The sequence below is a fragment of the Haliaeetus leucocephalus genome, unplaced genomic scaffold (assembly GCF_000737465.1).
Source record: "Haliaeetus leucocephalus isolate CR32 unplaced genomic scaffold, Haliaeetus_leucocephalus-4.0 Scaffold545, whole genome shotgun sequence".
In the NCBI taxonomy this organism is placed as follows: Eukaryota; Metazoa; Chordata; class Aves; order Accipitriformes; family Accipitridae; genus Haliaeetus; species Haliaeetus leucocephalus.
In genome coordinates, this window is record NW_010972981.1 from 5213946 (window position 1) to 5236881 (window position 22936).

Here is a 22936-nt window from a genome sequence, read left to right on the forward strand (position 1 = left end):
TGGGCATACCAAAAATGTTATGCCCATTAAAGAGCTTATCCAAATGCTGATAGGCAAGCATAATAATCCATCTCCCATCCATTATGAAAAACTAAGGAAAAAAAATTAAGGTTATCAGCAAAGCACTATCTCCTGCTACTGTCAAATAAAGTTAAGCTTGACTTTGGAGAGATGTTAAAGCTTGCTATTGGGGAAGGACTTTTAACAAAACACATGCAAGACTATAAAAAAAGCAGTCAATTTCTCTGGGAAAACGAGTCGGGTATTTCAATTTATTGGGTGCAATCAGGAAGCCTTTCATCTAGGTATCAGCTATAATGCAGGAAAGTGCTAAGCCAGTTCCACAGACTGCTTTCCTACTGTGCATTTTAACTGAGGGAAAAAGAGCAGGAGGCAGTTAACTGTAACATAGATGGCATGAATAACTTCTCACAGTATCAAGTTATCTGGCAGGAAAATTCTTTGAGGTGTTAAGACCTGATCCCTAGCCCTGTGCAATCTATTCAACAGTCATTTTTCAGTCGTTTCTTTGCTATTTGTACTGGGACCATCTATCCATTTTACTTGTGGATGATTTATTCATCTCTGTGACCACTGAAACTTTGCCTTCTGCTATGCCAGCATGAAAATTTATTACTTTTTATTTGGAAAGAAATGAGTGCTCAGGTCTCATCATGTTCCTTACGTGCCAGGTGCTCACCTTGTACTTCAGTTTTCTGTGGCTTATCAGTAAACACTAACAACGTTGACCTGGACTGCTGTATAACAGGCAAGGTTGGGTCACTGAATGTTATGGTATCCTTTCCACCTGAAACAATCAAAGAGTTAGAACCATTAATTCACCAATTACATCCATTGTGGACTAATGATATTCAAACATCCTACAACTGTTTTCTGTACTGAAAAGTACAGAACGGGAAAAGCATCTCAAATGATCCTCCTACAGCATGGAAAAAAATACTCTGTACTGGAGCTGGAATATGCAAGTCAAATACAGAAAAGGTGTTTGTTTTTACCTGCAGTACTGAGTAAAGGACAGATTTTGAAAGAAGACCAGGTGCTGTATGCAGCAAATTGTATTAGCAATTAGCATTCAATTCAGAATATTAATGATCAGATCATACCAAAAGTTTTATAAAGAGTAATGGATCATTTGCATGCTATTACCAGCAAGTGTTCAGCACTGACTCTTTACTCTCTTATTACTCTGCCTCAGTGATGAACCAGCTCGTATCACATATATAGTTTTACAGTACAGACTCACACACATATTATCCTACAATGCTCCCTTTAAAAAAATATTAAAAGCTTAGCATAACTAAGAACTGATGGAGCAAACAAGTATACTTGGCTAGGGAACAGGAGGGATTTTAATCTGAAAATTCCAAAAACATTTCTGAGCATTTTCATTTTAAACCAAATGGAAAAGGGCAATTTTCCAGCTCTTTTGCAGACAAAATAGTGCAAGAAACTCTTCAGCTGAGGACTCTGCTGTAGATGCCTAGTCTTTACATATTCTAGCCATACAGAAAGCAACACCTGCAGACCCTTTAGGAAGTCCTCCACTATTCAGGATGCTCGTGTTTTTAGTGACTGACACTACCTTAAACCTAGAGGGGAGATGGCAGGAAATGTGCAAGATCAGCTAAGCGTGGTGTTTGTGTGGCCTCCAGAACAACTGCCAACTGATAAGTAATGGCTGGGGAGGCGGCAAGCTACTGCTCTATTTATCTCCATAAGAATGGACATTTATGTAACAACCACTTCTCCCCTCTAAATCTGTTTGTACGTTTCACCTTAAGGCAACATCCTAAATCTAATCACCCACCCCAGACAAAGACTTTCAAAAGAGCACCAGGTCAGGAGATCCATGGAATAAATCCAGCTCTGAGAAAGTTCTGGTACCTAGTAAGAAATAATGAAAGTCAAGCTGTTCCCATGGAGTCTAACTGGACTACCCCAATCCCTAACTACTTTTGAAAGCACTGGCTATAAATACCTTGATCCTGAAGGTATTAATGACATTTTTATATCCTTAACATGTTGGGGTATATACTGCAGCAATATGAATGCAATTAATGCTTTTGAAACATGGATCTCGTCAAGCTTTGATCCCCCTGTCAAGTATGCATCAGAATTCTTCCTTCACCATAGCAAGTAATAAAAAATAATATTAACTAAAGCAAAGTGAAGAATACCCCCAGTGTAAGGCAAAATTAATTAAAATGGGGAAAAAAAAAAAGGGGGCAAAACAAATCCAATGGCTATTTCAAAATGCAAAAGCGCCTAGACAAATGCACTTTCCTGCTAACAATGAAGGAATTTTGTGTTGGAAGAACTAAATCATACAGGGAACTAGTGGTATGAAAACATCCAATAGATATTCATACACAGTCAAAAGTAACCACATATCCAAAAAGAATCCAACAGAGGAAGTAAAATTGAAAAAGATGATGACTAAAAAAATTGGGCAAGGGAGCTTTAACAGAGAAAGCAGAGTCGTCTTCTTTTGGAATAAAAGAGTAAAGCCTGAGCTAAAGTCCCTGAAGATTGCAAGACAAGCTTCAAAAAAGAAACTTCTTGACTTCCAGCCAGCATTTACACAGTAAACACATTTACTTTCACATTTTTCTCTGAAAACCAACTTGGTTACTGAAAATAAAGCTAAGCTCAGTATCCACACATCTAAGCAACAGATGTGGCCCAAAGAGTCCGATGCATATTTATTTATTAACAGCGACTCACATCCATTCATGAAGGAGGGGCATGGGGGTATTGCTGCACTATATTCTGTGAATCATGATCTGAAGTTGGATTACACACAGGGAATTTCAATTAGCTGCCATGTAAGCTCAATTTCATAACTTACATAGCTTTGTGTTCCTCTATTCAATGAAATTTTCGAGGACTTTAGTGAGACCACAGATCTCAAAATAAGCAGACAGATAAGTTTTCAGTAGTAGTAAATTCGTCATTTTTTTCTCCAGGGATGGGTATCCCTTTATAACCTCTGCTGCACCCTACACCACTGTAACTGGCTATACCCACAGCAGCTGCTGAGACCATTAATTCTACCTTGCCTCTGCTCCACGCTGATTACTGCAGAGCAAGAGGCAGCACCAAAACTTTCTTATCATCCCAGACAGAAAAAGGCTGAGTCATAGTCAGCTCTTTTCTTAGGCTCTTTTTCAGTGGAAATCTGGAATTTTCAGGAAATGATAGGTTTTTAAAAAAATACAGAATTACTTATCTGAATGTCTAGTGACAAAAAACTGTGAGAGGAATAAGGTGGTGTTTACTATGTACTATTACTGAATACATTTATCATATTATGCATGCATATTTGAACCACAATGTACCTAAGACAAAGCAAAGAAATGCTTCTGCGAACATCACATTCTCTGCTTTCTTCTCAAGGCAAGTAGGGTCATAAAAAAAAAAAAATCAGAGCCAAATCTATGCCCATGCTTGCCTTCTTTTCAGCAATGAACGTTGCAAGAGATTCGTCTAATTAAAGCCCATTTTCCAAACAGGGGAAGCTAAAATTTGTGGTGAGCAGAACTTCTACAGAAAATGAACTATACTACCAGTTTCACCATTTCAAAAATTAAATACACACTTCCTTTTGATTTAGCTTCCCCATAGTTCATTCATGCATTGCTTGAAAAGCAGATGACAAATAAGTCACCTAACAAAAAATCAGAAGTGGTCAAGCTCTTTCTTCAATAGGGTAAAGTTTATTAACATCATTTATTAACACCATTTGGAAGATATTAATACCATGGTGGCAGTGGATGTTATAAATGTTATATGGACAATGATGCCTAAGTAGGAACGTTAACTTCAGATTAAAAACCTGCAATTTATAATGTGCGTTTCTTTCAGTGCTAGACTGAACATCAGCTTTCATCTGCGTATTTTTTCCAATGACAAAAAGTTCAACTCAACCAAATAATAATTTGTTCTCTCTGGATTTAAGACTGACTAGATGAGATACTCTCCATATTCTGCCCCTCACCCAAGCCAACATTGAGCTGCAGAGTCCACTGTGGTAGTTCCCACACTATTTGTTACATGCTGCTGTTTTATGGAGCGGAAGCTTTCCACGCTCTGAAAAGAAAATTGGTGACCCACCAGGTGTTGCAAGGCTGTTTCTGACCACCTTGGGACTAGAGTGCACTTGGAAAAAAAAGGGCACTCTTGATTTAAAAGGCAAGCAGCAAATCAACAAACCTTGGGGCTCAACAGAACTCGCAATCCAGTGTAAAATTCCTTTACAATTTAAGATCATCCTTTCTTACTATTTTCCTCAATTTAAAGGAATTGTCTTGTAGAGCAGCCTTCCTCTCTCTTGTGGTCATCTAACTCACTTGACTGAGCATCTTAATCTGCCCAATATAAAAATGTTCAGATAACATTTGTGTTTGTTTACATGCAGTGACAATATTTAACGTACTGCTAAAATCAGTTACTAAAAATATATGTTAAGCAGAACCTACTCCCAAATCCCACTGAGACATTGTAGCTCAGGCCTTCAGGCAGCAAAAGAAAGGAAGGAAAGAGACAGTTGTTATTGTATAAACATTAATTTGATGTCTTACCTACATAGACCAACAATGGTGCAAGAAGTTCCCATTGTTCCATTTTTTTTAATACATTTTGCAAAGATTAGAAACACTGCATTTATTAGTGTATGAATTTCATGGAACACTATTTTTGGGGGGGAAAAAAAAAAAAAGCCAAACCAAACAACCCTACAGTACCTTAAACTGGGGAGTATGATACACATCTGTACTAATGTACAGAACTGCATTACCAGGGTCTTAGACAAATATTTCACCTGCATCTTTTGGAAAATGTGGGGAGGGACAAATGCACTAATGTTAGGTGACTAAATGAAGAGTAATCCATGGAAACAAATGTGCGACCTTCAGTTCTGGAAAGTGTCAAGACAAGAGCCAGTTCCAGAAAGGTGATTGAGAATGCCTACAACGGCCAAGCTAAAGTGGAAATACACCACATCAGGCCAAATGGTTGAACAGCATAGGTTTGTCACGAGGTCTTTTCAGCTTTGTCAAATGTTTTCTTCTAGATGGAAAGGTTAGGTGGAAAAAACAGAGACAAAAAACTAGAAGCCTAAACCACACTTATCTCCCACCCCCAGCAGCACTTATAGGAAGCCATAAACAACAAAGCCTAATGATGCAAACACCAACAATGGAGCAGCATAATTTACAGTGGTTAAAGAAGACACAATTAGGTGTAATGAGAAGAAAAGAAGCAAAAAGTAAATGTAAATTAAATATTGCACATTTTCCTAACAGCGAGGTCTATTAGGAAGCAGATTAATCTCCCATTACTTGAGTAATTCAAACCCAAATACAATACTTAAGATGCTACAGGGAATAAGCCTGTTCTGGAGAGACGGACTAGAAAATTTAAGATCATTTACATTTCTAATTTCTCAGAGTTTATGATTCTACAGAAAAACATTAAAAATACAGCAATAAAATTCATGGAAGTTACAAGAAGTACAAAATTAATAAATAAAATTTGTTGAAAAACATAATGGTCAATATCCTGTGTATCATTTTATATAACTGTTTAAATAAAATAGTTCCCTTTTTTTTGCCTGCAGACTATGGAGACAATTTGATTATTTCCAGTATTTAAAACTTTTTTTTTTTTTCAGTATACATATTTGAATTAGAGTTTAAAGAGTCTACTGATTTTTGGTTTCAACTTAACATTTATTAGAAGTTTCTAATCTTGCAAATGTGCTGAACAGCACATTTGTAAAATAACTGTAATTAAAAAAATTATAGCCAAGCTTTTTGTAAATGCAAATATACCCTCGAAAACTAAATAATGCAAGCTGTTCTCTTGAATTTTTACTAACCTGGAAGACTCCACAAGCCAGCGATTTCCAAAGTTCTTAATTTCTTTTCTAGTTCTGCCACTCGATTCCCTAGAATTCTTCAGAAAAAGACAACAAAAACAAAAGCCAGGGACAGTCAGCTGAGATGAGATTCCTTGTTACACTAAGGTAACCAAAGCCCAATTGCTTACATGACTACAGTTGAATTTTTAAATTGTTACTTGACTAGTGCAGTAAACCTGTATACAGTCATCTCTTTTCACTAATGGCTTTGGACAACCTCCCCCAGAGTTAAAAGAAAATGAAATATAGTTGTCTAATCTATCCCATGGTTTTTAAAAAAAAAGTCTAGGATGTACTAGACATTCAGCCTTGGCCCTTCAGTAAAGACAAAGAACACCAACTCACAATATTTCTACTTCATTGCCCGCAAATGTCTCTTCCCAGTTACTCTTACTTTCTCTACAGCTAAAACCAGAAGGTAAAAGCTATGCAAACAAAATATGGAAAACTCAAGGCAGCATCTAGATTGATTCTGAAGTTCTAAGGCACAATTTTGGGCTAGCCCTTTATTCACAGAGGTTTCTCTTATCACTAAGATTGCTTAAAATGGCAAGGAATATCTTTTCCACTACATCTTTTCTTTTAGTGCTGAACTCTGTTTTCTACTTTACTAAAAAGCTTCAAGCTCTTTAGTGCCTTTATCACCCACTCTTAGCTTTCACTGCATTTCTTGGGTCATCTCTTCTTTTGTATCTGATTCCTACACAAATACTATTTGCAGTTAGCCCTCCTGCAGGATTTAACTTTTAGTCTTAATTCTCTCCCCAGATCAAATGAGAGATTTCTATCTTGTAAAGAAAGCCCTTTTTTCCAATGAATTTTTGAAAGTGTTTCTCTCACAGGCACAGCAAGTCTCCTGGAATCAGAAGTCTGAGTAAATCCCAAACAATACTCAATAGAGTGAGAAACCTAGACGAAGCAGCAATTCTAAACATGACAGCAGAGAAAATGGACAGCAAGTTTTATTCATCAAATTACAGCAACAGGGTAAGTCAGTTAAATTTGAACTGAATGCTGAGAAAAGCAGGATATCACAACACAGCAAGGCAACAGTACCTTCCCATGCTCACCAGAGCTGTGTAATACTGCACTGCATGCTCTCCAGCGAGGGTTTTGTGCTGCAGACATTTGAGCATACTGGGAATGTCACTACTGACAAGATGGCAGAATCTGGGAAGGGCGTGAAGAATAGCAACCTCAGCAAATATCAAAGGGGCTAGAAAAATTGATTAACAAGGACTAAGTATTTTTGAAATGTCTACTGTGAGGGCTCTACAATGACACAATAAAAGCCTGTAAGTATTTTAAAGATTACAAAAAGAGAAAGAGAAAGATTATAACAAGTATCAAAGAAAGCACTGAAAGGTATGGGGGTGTGTATCGGCTAAAAAGTAAACAGTCCATCACGTTTACAAGCAGAGGAGAGAAGACATTTGGGAGCAGTTAGGTTTGTTTCCCCATTGAAACTCAGTAATCAAAGAGGTTACTCAGGTTACGACAGATCTATTACTGTCTTCTCCAATTACAATCAAAATTGTTCAAGTCTAGATTTCACTTTCGGAATGCTTCCATCTGGTAGGAGAGACTCAGCCTTAATACCTCTGTTTCCATATCCCGGTGTACGGCCCAATGCCCAGCAACTGCACTGTGCAGTACAAAGCAACAGGTGATGGAGAAAGGCACAAGAGCAACTTTCAGGGAGCTCTACCTTGTGCGCAGGCAGCCCGCTCCCATTTCCCTGTCTAAGGCCCCACCAAGGGTCAGCTGAAGGACATGGAGTTCCACTGGCTTAGAGGGGCAGGGAACAGGCAGAGATGATGCAAGACTTCTTCTGTGTTATGTTAGCTCAGCCAGGGAGCTGACAAAACAACGGTGATGTGGCTAATGATTGTCACCACAAACAGGTCACAAGCTTAGAGCACTTCTGCCAGGAGAAGAAAAAATCCTTATTATTTTCATAAGTAGTTCACCAGTAGTTCCAGGGCAGAAAAGGGGGGAAAGATACTGCCCTCCCCGCCAGCTAGCCGTGTCACAGAAGGGAACTCAACCCTCTGCATCAAGTTCAGTTATTTCTACTGCTCTTGTTATTCAGACAACAATAGCAAAGTCACTTTTCTCTCGCTTCTCTTAAAATTTATAGTTCATTTATCAGCTGTAGCACACTATTTCTAAAGGTTTTGGAACAAATATATCCTGGTAATTCCTACTGGATCCTGAGAAGAGACACTGAGCTATTTTTTAACCTTTGTTGCAGGTTCTCACATAGAAGGATCATTCTGCAGCTCTGAACAACAGTTGGCAAAAAGAGAGGACAATACTTAACCCTGGTCCTTTCATTCAGGAAGACAGCAAAATACATTCAGTGACGTGTATGATTCTAGTTTGCTTCAAACCACAATATCAATATCTGAAGACAGGTATGGGAGGAATGAACCCCACATTAAGCTGCAAGTTCTTATAGAAACATCTTTTGAAAAATAAAATGTGTAAGCAATCCTGAACACAGCGTGGTTTATCCCATTCCTTCCTTTCCCTTGTAACCTCCAGATAATCTGCCACATCCATATGTGCTGTGGGAAGACTGAGTTGTGGTGGCCTTGAACAGTAGGTATTTTTAAAGAGGCTGCATGGGTTGGTAGCATCAAATTCTGATCTATTTTTTTTATCTCTAGCCACAGTGGAGTAGATCCTTCGACTGAAACAGAAGGGTCACGTCATGGACAAAGGTGCTGATAGCTATTTCCATTGTCCTCTGGTCATGTGTCTAATGCAACAAGGGAGTTAGCCTAAACCTCCCTCCAGGATAAGGTTTTACAGAAATCTGTTGTTCATGTAACGGCAGCAATGCTCCTACCTGAATTCTGAAGCTCCCTTCTGGATCTCCCGTGCTTCCTAACATACCTGGCCATAATCTGTAGGGAGCTGTGCTGATTTACTGCACCTGAGCTCCATTCACCTCACTTTCAATTTAGATCTTGCTACAGAAGACATATACCCTCATACAGATACAATCACCCAAATGTCTGTAAATAGGGTCTGTCACGGTCACATATCTAGTTCTATATATCACATGGAAACATTTACCCAGTTACAGACTGACACAATTCTTTTTGTAATTTTGGTCATGACCAAGCTTGCCCAAGTTAGAAATGTTAAAATTAGTGCAACATGTCTAAGCAGCAGAGCAGCTTCTACACTAATCTGGCTTGCATGGGTGCTGCCAATTTCAGGAACAAATTGCCCTAAAAAGAACATCTAATAAATGGTTTATTTCTGGCAGAAGAAAAAAAAAGATTTTTATCCACTTTCTAGGCAGGGTTAGGACTGTTTATTTTTGCATTTATGTAACTATTTAATTTTGAAACACATTACTGCATACAGAATTCATTTACAACTACTTTTTCAAATTAAAAGCCAATGCACTTCTGAAGAAAAACATACAACATTACTTAAACTTAGCAGTAATAGCCACCAATCACCTAGGGAAAATGACCTGTTTTCTTCTCAAACAAGTTATTTTTTTCTTAAAAGTGAGACTAAAAAAATAAAGACTGGATTTAGCCTACTTGTTCCTAGGCACATACTCCCACAGCTCCTTTGATCATGCCACGTATTTAGAAAAGCAGCAATAATAATAGTGTATCTGTTCCAAGAGCAAGTGGCAACGGATGTTTTCAACAACAGTGTAACAGCAGAAAGTCAACTTCAACAGCAGACCCACATTCTAATGTACATTAAAAAAATCCACTGTCTTGTTATTGCTTCAGTTAATCAGAAAGCAAATCTACCATTCTGCTATTGTAAACTTTCATACCCATACCTTAATCTGCAAACAACAAAAGAGGTTTTGACTTTAAAATAGGTTAACTGTTTGGAGGAAAATAAGTTCATATGGTCTGAAAAGTCTCATTTACTAGTAATAGAATCACTAATAAGTCAATCATCTATCAAATATCAAAAGCAGAACTTCTTCCCTGAATGAAACAACCACCTCAAAATCTCAAGTTCTTTACCCAATAAATCTCACTTTCTTCAAACAACCACCTCAAAGAATAACTGTGTCCTCCAAACATGGTCTTTCTGCAGGAAAAGCCAAGCAAACAGGACAGAGCGGTGAAGGAGAAGACTACCTTCTGATTTATGACCTTTTGCCATTACAATTCTCTCTAGACCCACATCCTTCTCATTTTCTTACTTTGAATGGAGAAATGTCTTCATCAAAAGAATGCATCTTCTACTAGTACCAGTCTATGGACCTGTCTGTTTTACTTGTGCACTGATGTCATTCTCACCTCTAACCTCCTCTGACAGGTGGGCAGTTTCTTCCCCATTTCCAGAAGTCAGCAGTATTTACTTGTAACTTTTTACTTGGCAAATAAATGCCCCCAAAAAACAGCTAATGCACCTCAAATAAAGGATGTTTCTCTGTGATGTCCTACCTGCCTTTCCCTTTTTCACTTTAACTCTTGTGTCTTGTTTCTACTTGAAGTAGTTTCCATTCCTCCTAGCTCCTGAAAAGCTTCTTTAATCCCACTAACGCCAAAGGTGACAAAAACAATGAGCATACCACACAGGAGCGTTGCTGAGGCTCTTCACTCAACTTGCCCAGGATTTATTTTTCTTTTTTTTTTTTTTCCCCTGAAGCATCCTGAACTGAATACAACACTACAGCTCTGAGCACACTCCTGACCTGGGAGAGATGTGGACTGTCACCTCCAAGACCTGATCTTCTATTGGGCATAGAATACTAGTTTGTGCACAGATCCGATCTCTACTCCTATGAGCAGTTGGGCATGCAGATAAAAAGAATCATATCTTCTTGTGAAGACTTATCTCAAGAAAACCTGTACTCAATAGTTGAAAGCAGAGACAGTGGTATCAGAAAGTAAAGCCATCATTGCAATGGTACATTTGAGAGATGCAAGAGACTGCACGCGATCAGAGAGAGATACAAAATTAAGAAGTTTTCTATAGTTATGGGCAAGAGTACGCAAACTAGAACATGAGGTAATGATACAGTATCACGATATAAAAGGCAAAGATTGGTTATACCTGGAATAACAAAAATTGTTCTCTGGATGTTTTCCTTCTCATGTTACATTAGCGGTAAGAAGGGAGCAAGGTGTAGCCCTTCACTAGCACTGCTCAGTGCAGGAATTCCTCTTGCATTACAGGACACACTTATAGACATGAATTAACTGAGCTGCCGTCACTTAGATCTGGGCTGCATTTTCACTGCTTTAGTCTCCCTTTAGCTGATTAGGCATTTGCCTTCTCAAGAGTATTAAGAGTGGCTATAAACTGCTCCTCCACTTCTGTTGCCACATCACTAAGAATTATGCAATGGAGTCTGCCTAGTATCAGAGTTATCAATTTTCAAAATGAATCATCTATTCTAGTGCAATACAGTTTACTTCAGTACTACTCCTTCCTTTCATGAAAGATGTCTGCCTGTTTCTGGCATCTGGTCCTGATGTGCTTTTGAGAAGCCTGAATAACCTCTGATTACTAGTAGTGACTCAGTGTTAAAAAAAAAAAAAAAAAAAAAAAAAAAAAAAAAAAGCAAAAAAAAAGAGCACAGAATCAAGGAACACTTCCTAGCTGTGATTTTCATACACTGTAAAAGGACAATAATATCAGAATGTCAGAAAATGTGTCAAAAATTATTATATTCTGCAATGATAGGAGCTGTACAAGACACAAAGAATTCTACTGATGAGTAGAACAGCTAAGAGTAAACAAATCCTCTTTGAAAGTTCAGTTCAGATTTTTTAAAAAAATCATATAGTAGCAATCCAACTGTGTTTATCTCCTACAACTCTTGGCAAAGTAACTATAGGAGCAACAGCTATCATTTGTATGACACATAGGCAGCTAGCCTGTGACAAATGTTACACTAAAACTTTTCAGATCCTTTCCTAGGTGCAACATTTACTACTCCCACCAGTGTTCATTAGCAAATGCCTACATTAAAGACCAATTATCCCATATCTTCTCCTCCAGTTCAAGGGTGTCCTTCCTCCCAGCAGCTTTTCTTTAGCTCTCCCTACAAACTACTTGCTAGAAGTTCCCTCTGTGTTATTATGGTTTGTCCCAAACCTGAGCAGCAAACCAACCCTTGCCTAGCAGAGGCAGACAGGTCTCTGTCAACCCCAGACTTTACTTTGAAAATGTAATTTTTCTCTAAACACATACCTGATCTTAAAAACTAAAAAAACCACCAGTTAACAATGACAATGCATTTTTTGTGAAAATGGACCTTCCTTCCCATTTTCCTGAAAATCCCCCAAAACCATAACTTTCCATAGCTTGGTAAGTTCTGTTTTACTTATAAGTCATGCTACCTACTTGTTGGTTTGCCTTTGGTGTTGTATGACCATGTTTTTTTCATGGATAGTTTCCAGCAATGCAGTGGCCAGTGATTTGAGATCTGAAATGGACTGTGGTGTGGCTGGTAGGCTACATCCATGATCCTCCGACAACAACTCTTGGACTATAATGTTAAAAACACAAATGAGTTTTGGCTTCTCATGCACAGAGATGTGACACAAACATTTACTTAGCATTAAAGAACTATTCTCATTACTTAAATGAATACTTTTTTTTTTTTCTTCAATTAACAAAGCCAAAAGACCAAAAATACAATCTCCAGCTCGCATGAAGATGGCGGCTTTCTACGCTCATCATTATTCTACAGCAATTGCCAGAATAAGTATAGGCAGACACATCTTATGTTAACTTAATTCTGCTTTTGGAAAATTACTTTTGTTCAGAAGGAAACAAACTCATTCTTCTACAGGCCTACAGACTGGTTAAAATCAGTCATTTCTCTCCCACTTACATTAAAACATAAGCCCACAAGGAAGTCTTTGTATTACTTTTTAGAACTATTATATCCTTCAGGTTATTTAAGATTGATGTGAAAATACAGTCACTCGAGCTTTTCCTCTGCAGCTTAGAGCCTGCACCTCTCAACCACATCAGGAAGTTCACTAGTATCATTAGCTTCTGTAACTAGAATCTGACTCTGCTTCTTTATATATATATATTTTTTTTTTTTTTTTATATATATATATGTGTATGTATGCAAGTAAGTGGAGAAGAGGACAGAAGAGAAGTCAAAAACAGAAAAGTGAGTTTCAACCTACCATGACAAATACTACTGATCTCATGTGTGTGTATGAATACACCTGAACAGTAGGGTGCCAGGTATACTGTTTTGCTCAAAGAATTTTTACTTCCCCTTTCTTTCCTAATCTTGATATTTTCTTTGAAGGGGGAAAAAGAGATTACTCCATTTCGCTGCCCATGAAGAAACATGGGACAAAAGGATTTCTTGCAAAACATCTGAATGTAAAAGCTTCCAAGAACAGTAGCAGAAAACCTGACTTAAGGCCCCTCCTCTACCACCCAGTCTATTTTTCATTGGAATATGAATTGTGATTGCCATTGTTAGCAGAGCAAAGAGATGAATAAAGAAGTGATTTGTCAGGGTCAAAGTTGCTGAGGGGTTTAGAGAGTGAAAAAAAAAAAAAAAAAAAGATAAAACTGACAGGGGAGAGAATGAATGGCAGAAGAATAACAAAAGGAGAAGCAGTACTCAAGAAGCAAATTTTATATTGTCAAGTCAACTGAGAAAAGGACAAAAATTAGCACATAATAATAAACAGGAAAGAGAAGAAAGATTTTGATTTGGTTGGTGAGGAAAGGGTTACTGAAATTAAGAGGTAAGATGGAAGGAATTCAATGAGATATGCAACACCACGCTGCATTTATGTAATACCTTGCTTTGCAGACAGGACTCCAGTCAGAGCACTGCTACTGGATCTACTATGAGTCTTTGAATTTTTTCGCCTCTCTAGTGCATTCTAAGGAAACAACAAATATCTTATTCAGAAAAACAGTAGCTAACAAATCCTTTCATTAGGAGTAAAGAATCTGGAACTTTGGATTTTGGTCTCTGAACAACTGCAGGGCCTGCAGCTTACACCCATAGTAACCTATGGGAGTGTGACTCTCCTGGAGTATTATTCTCCAGCCAAAACAGTCTTTGCAAAGTCTGTTACAAAGACTCATTCTCATTGCAATCACTTTATTGTAGTCTCTCCCACTCACTCCCCCCAGTACATTTTTAAGACTTGCCTATTTTTTAATCATTTGCTGAGTGCCAGTGAATATACTCCAGTATCCTGTAGAGAATATCAATTGGGAACAAAATCAGACTTTTCTCAGTATGTCTTTGGATAGGCTTCAAAGGGAAAGCTCAAACTTCTCTATCAGAGTTTCTAGAAGCCCTTTTAGTAGCAAATACTGACTTTCAGGAATTAGCAGCAGAATGATCCTGCTGCAGAAGTCCAGCTCTTCCAAAACAATTACAGTTCTGTGAAACCCACCAGACCACCAAGATGCTCAGTTCTCACCAATAAACTCTCTGAGAGCCCCAAGTCGTAAATGTGAACAGAAACTCAAATGAACCTGCTACTTTGAGGAACTTTGCCCATGGACAAAAAGCAATTAGTGCTGCAACTGCTTCGTAGTGACCTAAATGGTTAAAAATTCCTACCGACAGTCCTAAGACAACCCTTCTCATGCCCTGACAAGCAGCGCTCCCCTTCCACACCCCAAAATCACTTGCAGAAATAAATAGAGTGCTTGACTTCAGGGAAGAGCAAGAGTATTTTGCCCTCAGGATTCAGTCCTGAAGGTTTCATGCAAAACAGCATATATCTCAACCCAGGAACAGAAGAACAATGAAGACTTAGCAATCATTAAGAGACATGAAGAAATAGTGTGGCCATTAGGGAACAGGGAGACAAGACCCGCTTGTGACAGCAACACAGCTGCAGTCGTTCACCACACACTGCGTGACCTGCTATTCTTTACCTACAAGCAGCCTGGAAAGCTGATCACCCCCCCCCAAGCAGGAGTTCCCCACAGAACTTAAAAACAGGTACTCAAATTCATTTTTCAAAATACTTTTAATGGTTATCCCTTTGTACTAAATCAGCTAAGAAGCCTACAAAGAAGACTGAGCCTGTAGTTAAGTACACATACTAATACTTCTTGAATGTTAATGGTGGGCTTTTCTTTGAGGACACAATTTTGTTCTTTAAATGCATATGAACATGAGAATGAACAATAACCTCCATGAACAACGAAGCACAGTTTAGATGATACACTGAGAGGTGCTTACCTTATATTTAGTAATATTAGACTTAAGAAGGTTGACTTCCTCTTGAAGTTGTTTTAATCTCTCTTGAAGATACCTGAAAAAGAAATGTAATCCTTTACTTCGTGTTACCTTCAAGTACTGCCTCAAGCACTTCTCTTTACTATTTGGCATGTCCTCTCTTTGAACTACTGAGAGTTTTTTTCCCTCTGCAGTTCTGTGAGGGATAAAATAACAAAATCTTACTGCTCTTGACCCCATAAAACTTTAAGTAGGGAAACAAATTGCATCAGAAAAGGAGGCTGCCCTTCTGTTAGATTTGCCAAGCATGCTGCACAACCATTTTGTATCGGTTCTCAGGTTTTTGGGGAGGGAAGCTAAAAGGATATATTTATGTCTAGAGGAAATAGTCAGGAACCATTTACTCGTATCCTCTGTACTTGAAGGGTTGTGAGATGGACACATGAAGATTTGTATACATGTCAACACAAGACTCAACTATGCAGAACTTTTGCATTGCAATATCCATCACTTACATGGCACTTCTTATTACAAAGCAATCACAAAGTAGAAAATTCAACAGTATAGTTGAAAAATGGTATACAGTTAACTGAAACAGTACAGTTCTTCCTAATAGAGTTTATGCACTTGGATTAGATGGCTATTTCCACATAGGAAAATATCTTTTTCATGTATAAAGGGTTTATAAAATATCCTCTTTCATGTAGTGCAACTGCAGCTGTATTAAGGTTTGTGACAATTTAACTATTTTAGAGAAAAAAAATCATATCGCTGTCGGGGAGCAGGGGGCTTAAATTGATACAGAACTCTGTAGGCCACGCAAAACAGAAAAAAACCCTGGAGTTGCTGGGAGGAAGTAATGCCTTTGGTATTACACTTTCCTACCTGAAGCATAAGTCTCGTAAATGGAAAGTGTCTTACAAGATCTATTTCACTTTAAGGTAATTGTTGACATTAAGGGAGGTACCTGCTATGGCTCTGTCAGTGACTCCTCTCTGTTGTCCTTAGCAGAGACCATAAAACACATTCTTTTCCCATGGAAGTGGCAAGAATATCTGCATGGGTGATTTCACCAGCAACTTTTGTTGGCAAATCACTCCATGTTGACAACCTCTCCCTGTGGTGAGAATTATGTCCGAAACTGTTAACTCAGGGTACTCGAAGTCCCTGTTTCCAATCCAAGATTAGCCCATTACAGCTCATGATGAGTTTCTGAAGACACTGATTTTTAATATTCTTGCTTCTGGTGCCATACAGTGATGGGAATAAAAAGGTCTGCACTTCTCTTCCTTTTCCTCATTAGCTCTATTTGGAAATACCACTGACATCTCTGTACCAAATAAAACACTGGTAATTTCCTGCAGCCTAACTTTCTCAATATTATTTGATGATTAGCTACAGTACAAACAAAACAAATTACCAAAATATCTTAACTTTTATTCTTGGATATATTTTCTTTAAAGTTTTGTTGTGACTGACTTCCTGATGCTCCTGTTAAAGCAATACACTGCTTGTTCTAGGGAAACAGTAAGGTTTGCAATGCACTCACCTGTTCTCCATACATAAAGCATCTACGTCGATGATACGGTTTTCATGCCCTCCTAAGACATGATTAAGTTCTTGGTTTAGTCTGTCAGACTTATCTTGGTAAAAAGAGCGTTCCTCTTTCACATCCTGTAACTCATCCAGTGCAGCCTGAAGATCATATCTCAGAGTCTCGATCTGAGAAGAAAGGAAAGCTGTATGACTATTTTGAAGTTTAAACAAAAGATTACATAGCACCCAAACTGAAAACAGCAACAAGCACTGCATGTCTGAACAGGTTTGATTTTGGGAAGTCAAAAGTCTTTCCAAAGGTCATAACCCCTGGTACTTTTACTCTGTTTTGGTATTATTTCATTGATTTGAAGTTAAGTAACTTCAGCAGTTAGACCTATTTAACAGAATTTCTGGAAAACAACTAAAACCTAACAGTGAAAGAAACCTTAATCCATACTATAATTCTGCTACAAACATATTAAGATGGTTTTAGCATATAATTTCTAGGACTCCAGGAATGAACTCAACTGAATAAAAATCTGGCAAATTTGGAGGATGAAGAAAAAGCCTATAAGGGGGAATTTATATTAATTACGGGACTTTCAGCAATGAACTTCCACAGAATAGGAAGAAGAACTGAGGAAAGTAAAAAATAAGCCAGCATGGAGTTGACAGGGTAAACTTTGCTATTAAGCAAAAGGGTGAAGGAGTCCAGTATGAAAGATACTCAAGGACAAAGAGCTTCAAACTTCCAAGGAGAGGAAACGGAGAGCATGAGAAAAGTCTGCAATGAGTTGAGGAGTCTCCACTGGCACCTCAGAAAACACTGATAAGCCAGGAAGGACAACAAATGACTACGTAAAAAGAGGCCAGGTGATAAACAGAGAGAGTGCAAGCTTGGGAACAGAGACACCAGAGAGAATCACATTGGAAGAAGACCAAGTGCAGTCAACAGTCTTTCTGGTAAGCTAAAGTAGCCTGCACTTGAGTGAAGACTGAAACTCAAGAAATATGCACCTCCTCCTGGATCACAGAACAGCTCATTCAGGGGGGAACTGACATTGGTATGAATGAGTGTGGGAACAACAGAGAACACAAACCCCAAAAATTGTCCAGAAAGCTATATAGACAAATTGGATGCTGCATGGTACATAGTATTAATACAGACTTGAGGTAGGCAAAAGAGGTCTGATGCAAGAATTTTTCAAAAGATGGGAAGAAATAGCTAAGGGGCAGAAGGAATAGAAGACTAACAACACTTCTACAGAAAATTTGATTCAGAGGATATCTTTAGGAGATGCATCAGCCACCTCATATAGTGTTGAATACTTTTAACAGCTTTCACTGAGGAGTCTCTTTCATTGACAATATTCAATTGTCACAAGTTGTTGCTTCACATTATAAAAAGAGGAGAAACAGTAATCTAGAGAAGGAATTCCTGAGATTAGGAAACTCACTCTACCCACATATGCATGTTTAAATTAGTGCTCAATAACAACTATTTCAGTAAAAATCCCAACAACTTCACCACTCTTTGCAATGTTAATCAGCTACCAGCCCTCCAAACACAACAGAAGCCATCATTCACTTGCTACTGCACTAGCTCTGTAAAACATGACAGTATATGCCCATTTAGTTATTACTTGCTCTCGAGCCGTCTCCAATTGTTGAACAAGGTCCTCCCGTTCATGTGCTGCAAAGTGGCGAGCCCCAACTTCATCATCTCCAAGTCTTTGCTTTGCTATTGTCATTCGAAGGAGCTGCGATTACAAAATCAGATTCGGTAAGCAAGAGAACACAGGCTGTAGCATCAGAGTACATCTGCATTAGAAAGAATAAAGCTGTCATAGATTTCATCTTTCAGGCCAAACAGCTAGTATTATTTAAACCAGAGGGAATTTTCTGAGCTGAGGGCTCAATCCTGTTCTCAGTGAAAAATTCCAGTCAAACACTCAAAGCATCAACAGGAGCTGAATTAGACCTGCAACAATAGTCACCAGAATATGCAAATTATGAAAGACTAAGTAAATACAGACACATGGTCAATGTTTTTTTTAGCAGTCTCAGGAACTAATTCTGGCCAGACTAAAACTAGAGAATTCTCAGAAAGCCATTTTCATATGTAAATCTTAAAATTCTCTGCAGCAGAGAACTCTTCCTAGTTAAGAATAAAAAGGCACTAAGTGGCTTGTCCAGCTTCATTTTACTGATTCCACTTAAAATCCCACTGCACTACATCAGTGCAGAATTTGCATTAACAGCTGCTAATACATTTGCTTGTGCATTATTTTTTTCATCTACTCAGTTAATTCATGTTAAAAACAAAAAAATGGGCCAACAACAAAAGGACTTGGCCAAAATGCTTAAACAGCTGATGAACTCATGAGCTTTGTGACTGCTGAAAACAGTCTGACTTGAATTAATACAGAGTTATATTCAATATCCAAAGCAAAAAGCAACTACCTTTCAAGAATCATGGCATATTAAAATAACAGTCTATAAGGCATTCAGCATTTACAGTTGTTTATACTGAGTACAACTAGTCAAAAGTGTTGCCTCCCCATGGCCTCATTTGTAGGAGCTCCACAGAGACTAGAGAAACCCACCACAATAACCAGCCTGACTTTCCCTGTGTCTCTGCACCAAGGAATTAATGTACATCATTATATTGCAGAGTTAGAAAAAAATCAATCTTCTGAAGTAGAAGATTGTACATTAAAATCTATCTTTGGTATTTATGGGACGCCAGTCACCATAGCTGCAATGTGCCAATTAAAATCCTGCTGATGCAAGACAGACTACCAAAATCATCCTCCCCACTTATTTCAGCTCCCGTTCAGTGCAAGTCACTGAAGCTAGTACAACTTGTTCTGATAAGCAGCTCACTTGTTCAGGGGAAGCTGTGCCCCCAAAAGTAACTGGTTTTGGCAAACTACATTGCCCTATCCCCACAGGGAAAGTACAAACCACTGCACAGTTAGTAAGGCTGAATGGATCCTAGGAGATATAATTCCTATTAATTTCTTTATCAAAACAAGTAAGTCAAAAAGGCAACTAGCAAATCCTGGAATGGCTTCATAGCTATGGGACTGGTTTTTTTAAATACTAAAAGGCTCATGAACAAAAGGTATGGTAACGTGATTTAATTCAATTAGATTAATTTAACTTCTAGAATCTCTCGCTACTGAGAAAGGCAGTAAGAAACAAACGTGATAACATTTTGAGGACTCAGTCTTGCTCACAAAAAACTGGAAACAGGAAGGGGAATCACATTTTACCAATGCCTCCAATGCCTGCAGTAGAGCAGAACTTCTGCATAATGCTCGGCACCAGGCTGAGAACTGGATCTGAGCTGTGACTCATGCACTATGACCAACTCTCCTCCAGCCCAGGATGGGGTGAGGCGTAAGATGCAATTATAACTGCAAGCAATTATAACTTGCAAGGTCAAACAGTCTGCCAGTAAAAGGAAAACTATTTACTACTAATTTTGAGCAAAAAAAAAATACGTATGAAGTCTTACAAAAAGAATGCTTCAGAAATCCAAATTCAGCCAGTAAAAGCAGCATTATAAACATACATAAAATAAAGTAAAATACCAATCCATAAAACGACAGAGTGCTTCTTCCAGACAGTTGGCCAATCAGAGAGTTGACAGGGCAGAACAGGCCAAGTCCTTTAATTCTGCATTGCGAATGTCTCATGAGGCAGCACCACCTGCTATAAAATTCTTCCTTGAAAATGCTGTGACCCAAAGAGACACTAAGTGTTATGCCAGAGGGTTAAGGGTTTACTTCATATATTAGTGCTTTGTTATAAACTTTATACACCTGCCCTCTGGCTGCTGTATTTTTATTTCTGTCATTCAGAAATCACAGAGGAAAGGACAGCTCAACTTCATTTTGCAGCTAGAGAATAGGTTAATGCTACCCCTCAGGATTCTGAGCATCCACAGCAAAGTGGATTTAAATTAATGGCACCTAACCAGAGAGAGCTCCTGTTTGTCAAGAACCCGTAGATTGGTAACCAAAATAATCCAGTGCTGCAAGCCACTGTCTTTCTTATATTAATATCACAGCTTTTTCTTAATCAGTGTCAGCTAAAATAATTATTTATAAAGTAGCAACTCTGTAGCAGCCCTACAATGCCCCAAACAGGCTTCACTGTGATAGCTGCTGTGCAGGCTAAGAGTCCACAGACAATGCCTGCACCAATGTTGTACATTCCTGATTCTCTATAAAACATGCAAAAGGAAAAAGGCAACAAGCACAACCAGTAAATTCTTCATGGAAGGCAGAAACTATCATGTTCAGCCACATACACTGACAGCAATTGTCTTCACCACATTGCCTACAAAATGTTAAAAAGTGGACCAGAACTATGCAAATTTGCTACCTTAAATCCCATTTCTGCCAAAACATATGCACCACATTTAACATTTCGCACTGCTGCTGCATGAATGATTGTCTGCCTTATAATAACAAACTGTCAGTAATACTGCAGCCATTGTTTTCCACGCATCTTCCTCTCGCTTAGCACTGCCCTCGACAGCTTACAAAACCATTTCTTTGCGTGGGTAGGAATTCAAGTGAAGGCAACTGAGTCATCTAGTGTTCCAGAAGTCTACAGTTTCTCTTATGCTTTCCATTTTTACCCTTTTACAAGACAGAATTAGATTTCCTAACTATCCTCTTCTAAGTTTCAGTAATTGTTCTCCAAGCATTGCTGCCAGAACGTTAGGAAGGAAAGAGATTTACAAATAACTATCACAAACATAGAGTAGTTTTCATGTGTCAGGGCTGATAAGAGATTGTGATCAATCATAAAAATAAATAGTCTTAGATATCTGTTGCTGGAGCGCTGCAGTCTAACTATTGCTGTATTTCTCAAACTGCAGCAACAAATTCTTCCAGAGACTGCCTGAAGAAGTTTTATTATTTGTGCCAAGAGAATTCTAGCTGAAATTAAAGGAAAAAATTAGTCCAGTTAAACCAAATGCAAGTAATTTGTTATTGCCTAACTGATGACGTATTTAAAATTATTTCAACAAGTAAAATGTCACCAGTTTAAAGTATTCTTGCTAATCTGAGTGACTGCATCTTACCAGTAGCAAACATTAAAATGGTGAAAAACAACTCAGGCTATCAAAACAATTCTTTATCAATAGAGCTAATGTGTGATATTTAAAGAGTTTTTTTCTTTTTCAGTTCTACAAAGCTCTTGCCACTCAGTGACAAAGCCTGCATGAGTCACCCCTGCTGAAACACAGGCAGAATTGTTCATCCATAAGCAGCTTCACTTGCTGCAAAAGCAGCTGTTTGTTCATCTCCTGCCAGAAGTAAGGTTGACGTAGACCAGCTGGGCAGGATGCCCTCCCTCACTTTGGAAAAAGCAGAGAGAAGAATACGGGGGAAAAACGTAAGAATAAGCAAATTATTATAGTTCTTTGTTTTTCTATATACTATGCATTATCTGTACTCCAGTGCCTAAAGTAACCCAGCTGCCAGTACAGGAGAACTGATGAACAGAACAGAATGGCTTCAGGAACAAGCTGCTTTTATCACCAAAGCTAGGAGGGAGCAAAATCTGACACAGGAAGAGAGTGTTAAATCCCTCAGAGAGATGGCAATGCTTTTTTAGGCACTTCAAAAAACAGCAACCTGACTCTAAAATAAGCTCTATTTCTCATTTACCAGGAAAGTGAAGAATGTGTTCCAAAAATGAAAATCCTAGTCTAAATTAATCCCTAGCTGATGTAGTTCTTTCCTCCCTCTATTTAGTGATGCAATACTTTGCATCTTTTGGAGAGGGGCATGGTGGGCAGAATAACTCTTTTTGTGTTTTTCCATTCGTTATGAGGATCATGAATTTAAATTCATGCTGGGAATACAGATGTCACAAAGATGACCAGCTAATACCAAGTTAACCCGCAAAGGCAAATATAAACAAAGCCAGTTCAAGCACAAAGAAGTAGGCTCTGTGTTACCAAGATCACAGTGTTATAAGGAATTAGAATAGGTACATAACCTTGATATTTAAATAAAGGTTTTACTACCTTTGTGTTCTGTTTGTACTTACAAACCCTTGTTATCTGTTCAGGACTGGCTTGGAAAAGGATGTATGGCATAATATTAGAACTGGAGAACTGCAAGGCACAGTCTTCTACACTGTAATATAGTTCAAACAATAACATACAAAAGAAGAGAAACACTGGGAAAGCTGGTCTTTGAAGACTTGAGCAAGTTACACTGAATGCTATGCATACT

At 38.3% G+C, this 22936-nt stretch overlaps 1 protein-coding gene across 1 annotated transcript in view; it reads right to left on the minus strand.

Annotated features, from left to right (window-relative positions):
* The window catches only part of CCDC149 (coiled-coil domain containing 149), a 53912-nt gene that overhangs the window by 5851 nt on the left and 25125 nt on the right, over positions 1–22936 (minus strand). The window contains exons 6-12 of the mRNA XM_010576891.1: positions 18314–18430; positions 16681–16853; positions 15135–15207; positions 13725–13809; positions 12290–12434; positions 5900–5976; positions 701–808 (exon numbers count right to left, since the gene is read on the minus strand). Of these exons, the coding sequence (XP_010575193.1) occupies positions 701–808; positions 5900–5976; positions 12290–12434; positions 13725–13809; positions 15135–15207; positions 16681–16853; positions 18314–18430 (778 nt within the window). The remainder of the gene's footprint in view (positions 1–700; positions 809–5899; positions 5977–12289; positions 12435–13724; positions 13810–15134; positions 15208–16680; positions 16854–18313; positions 18431–22936) is intronic.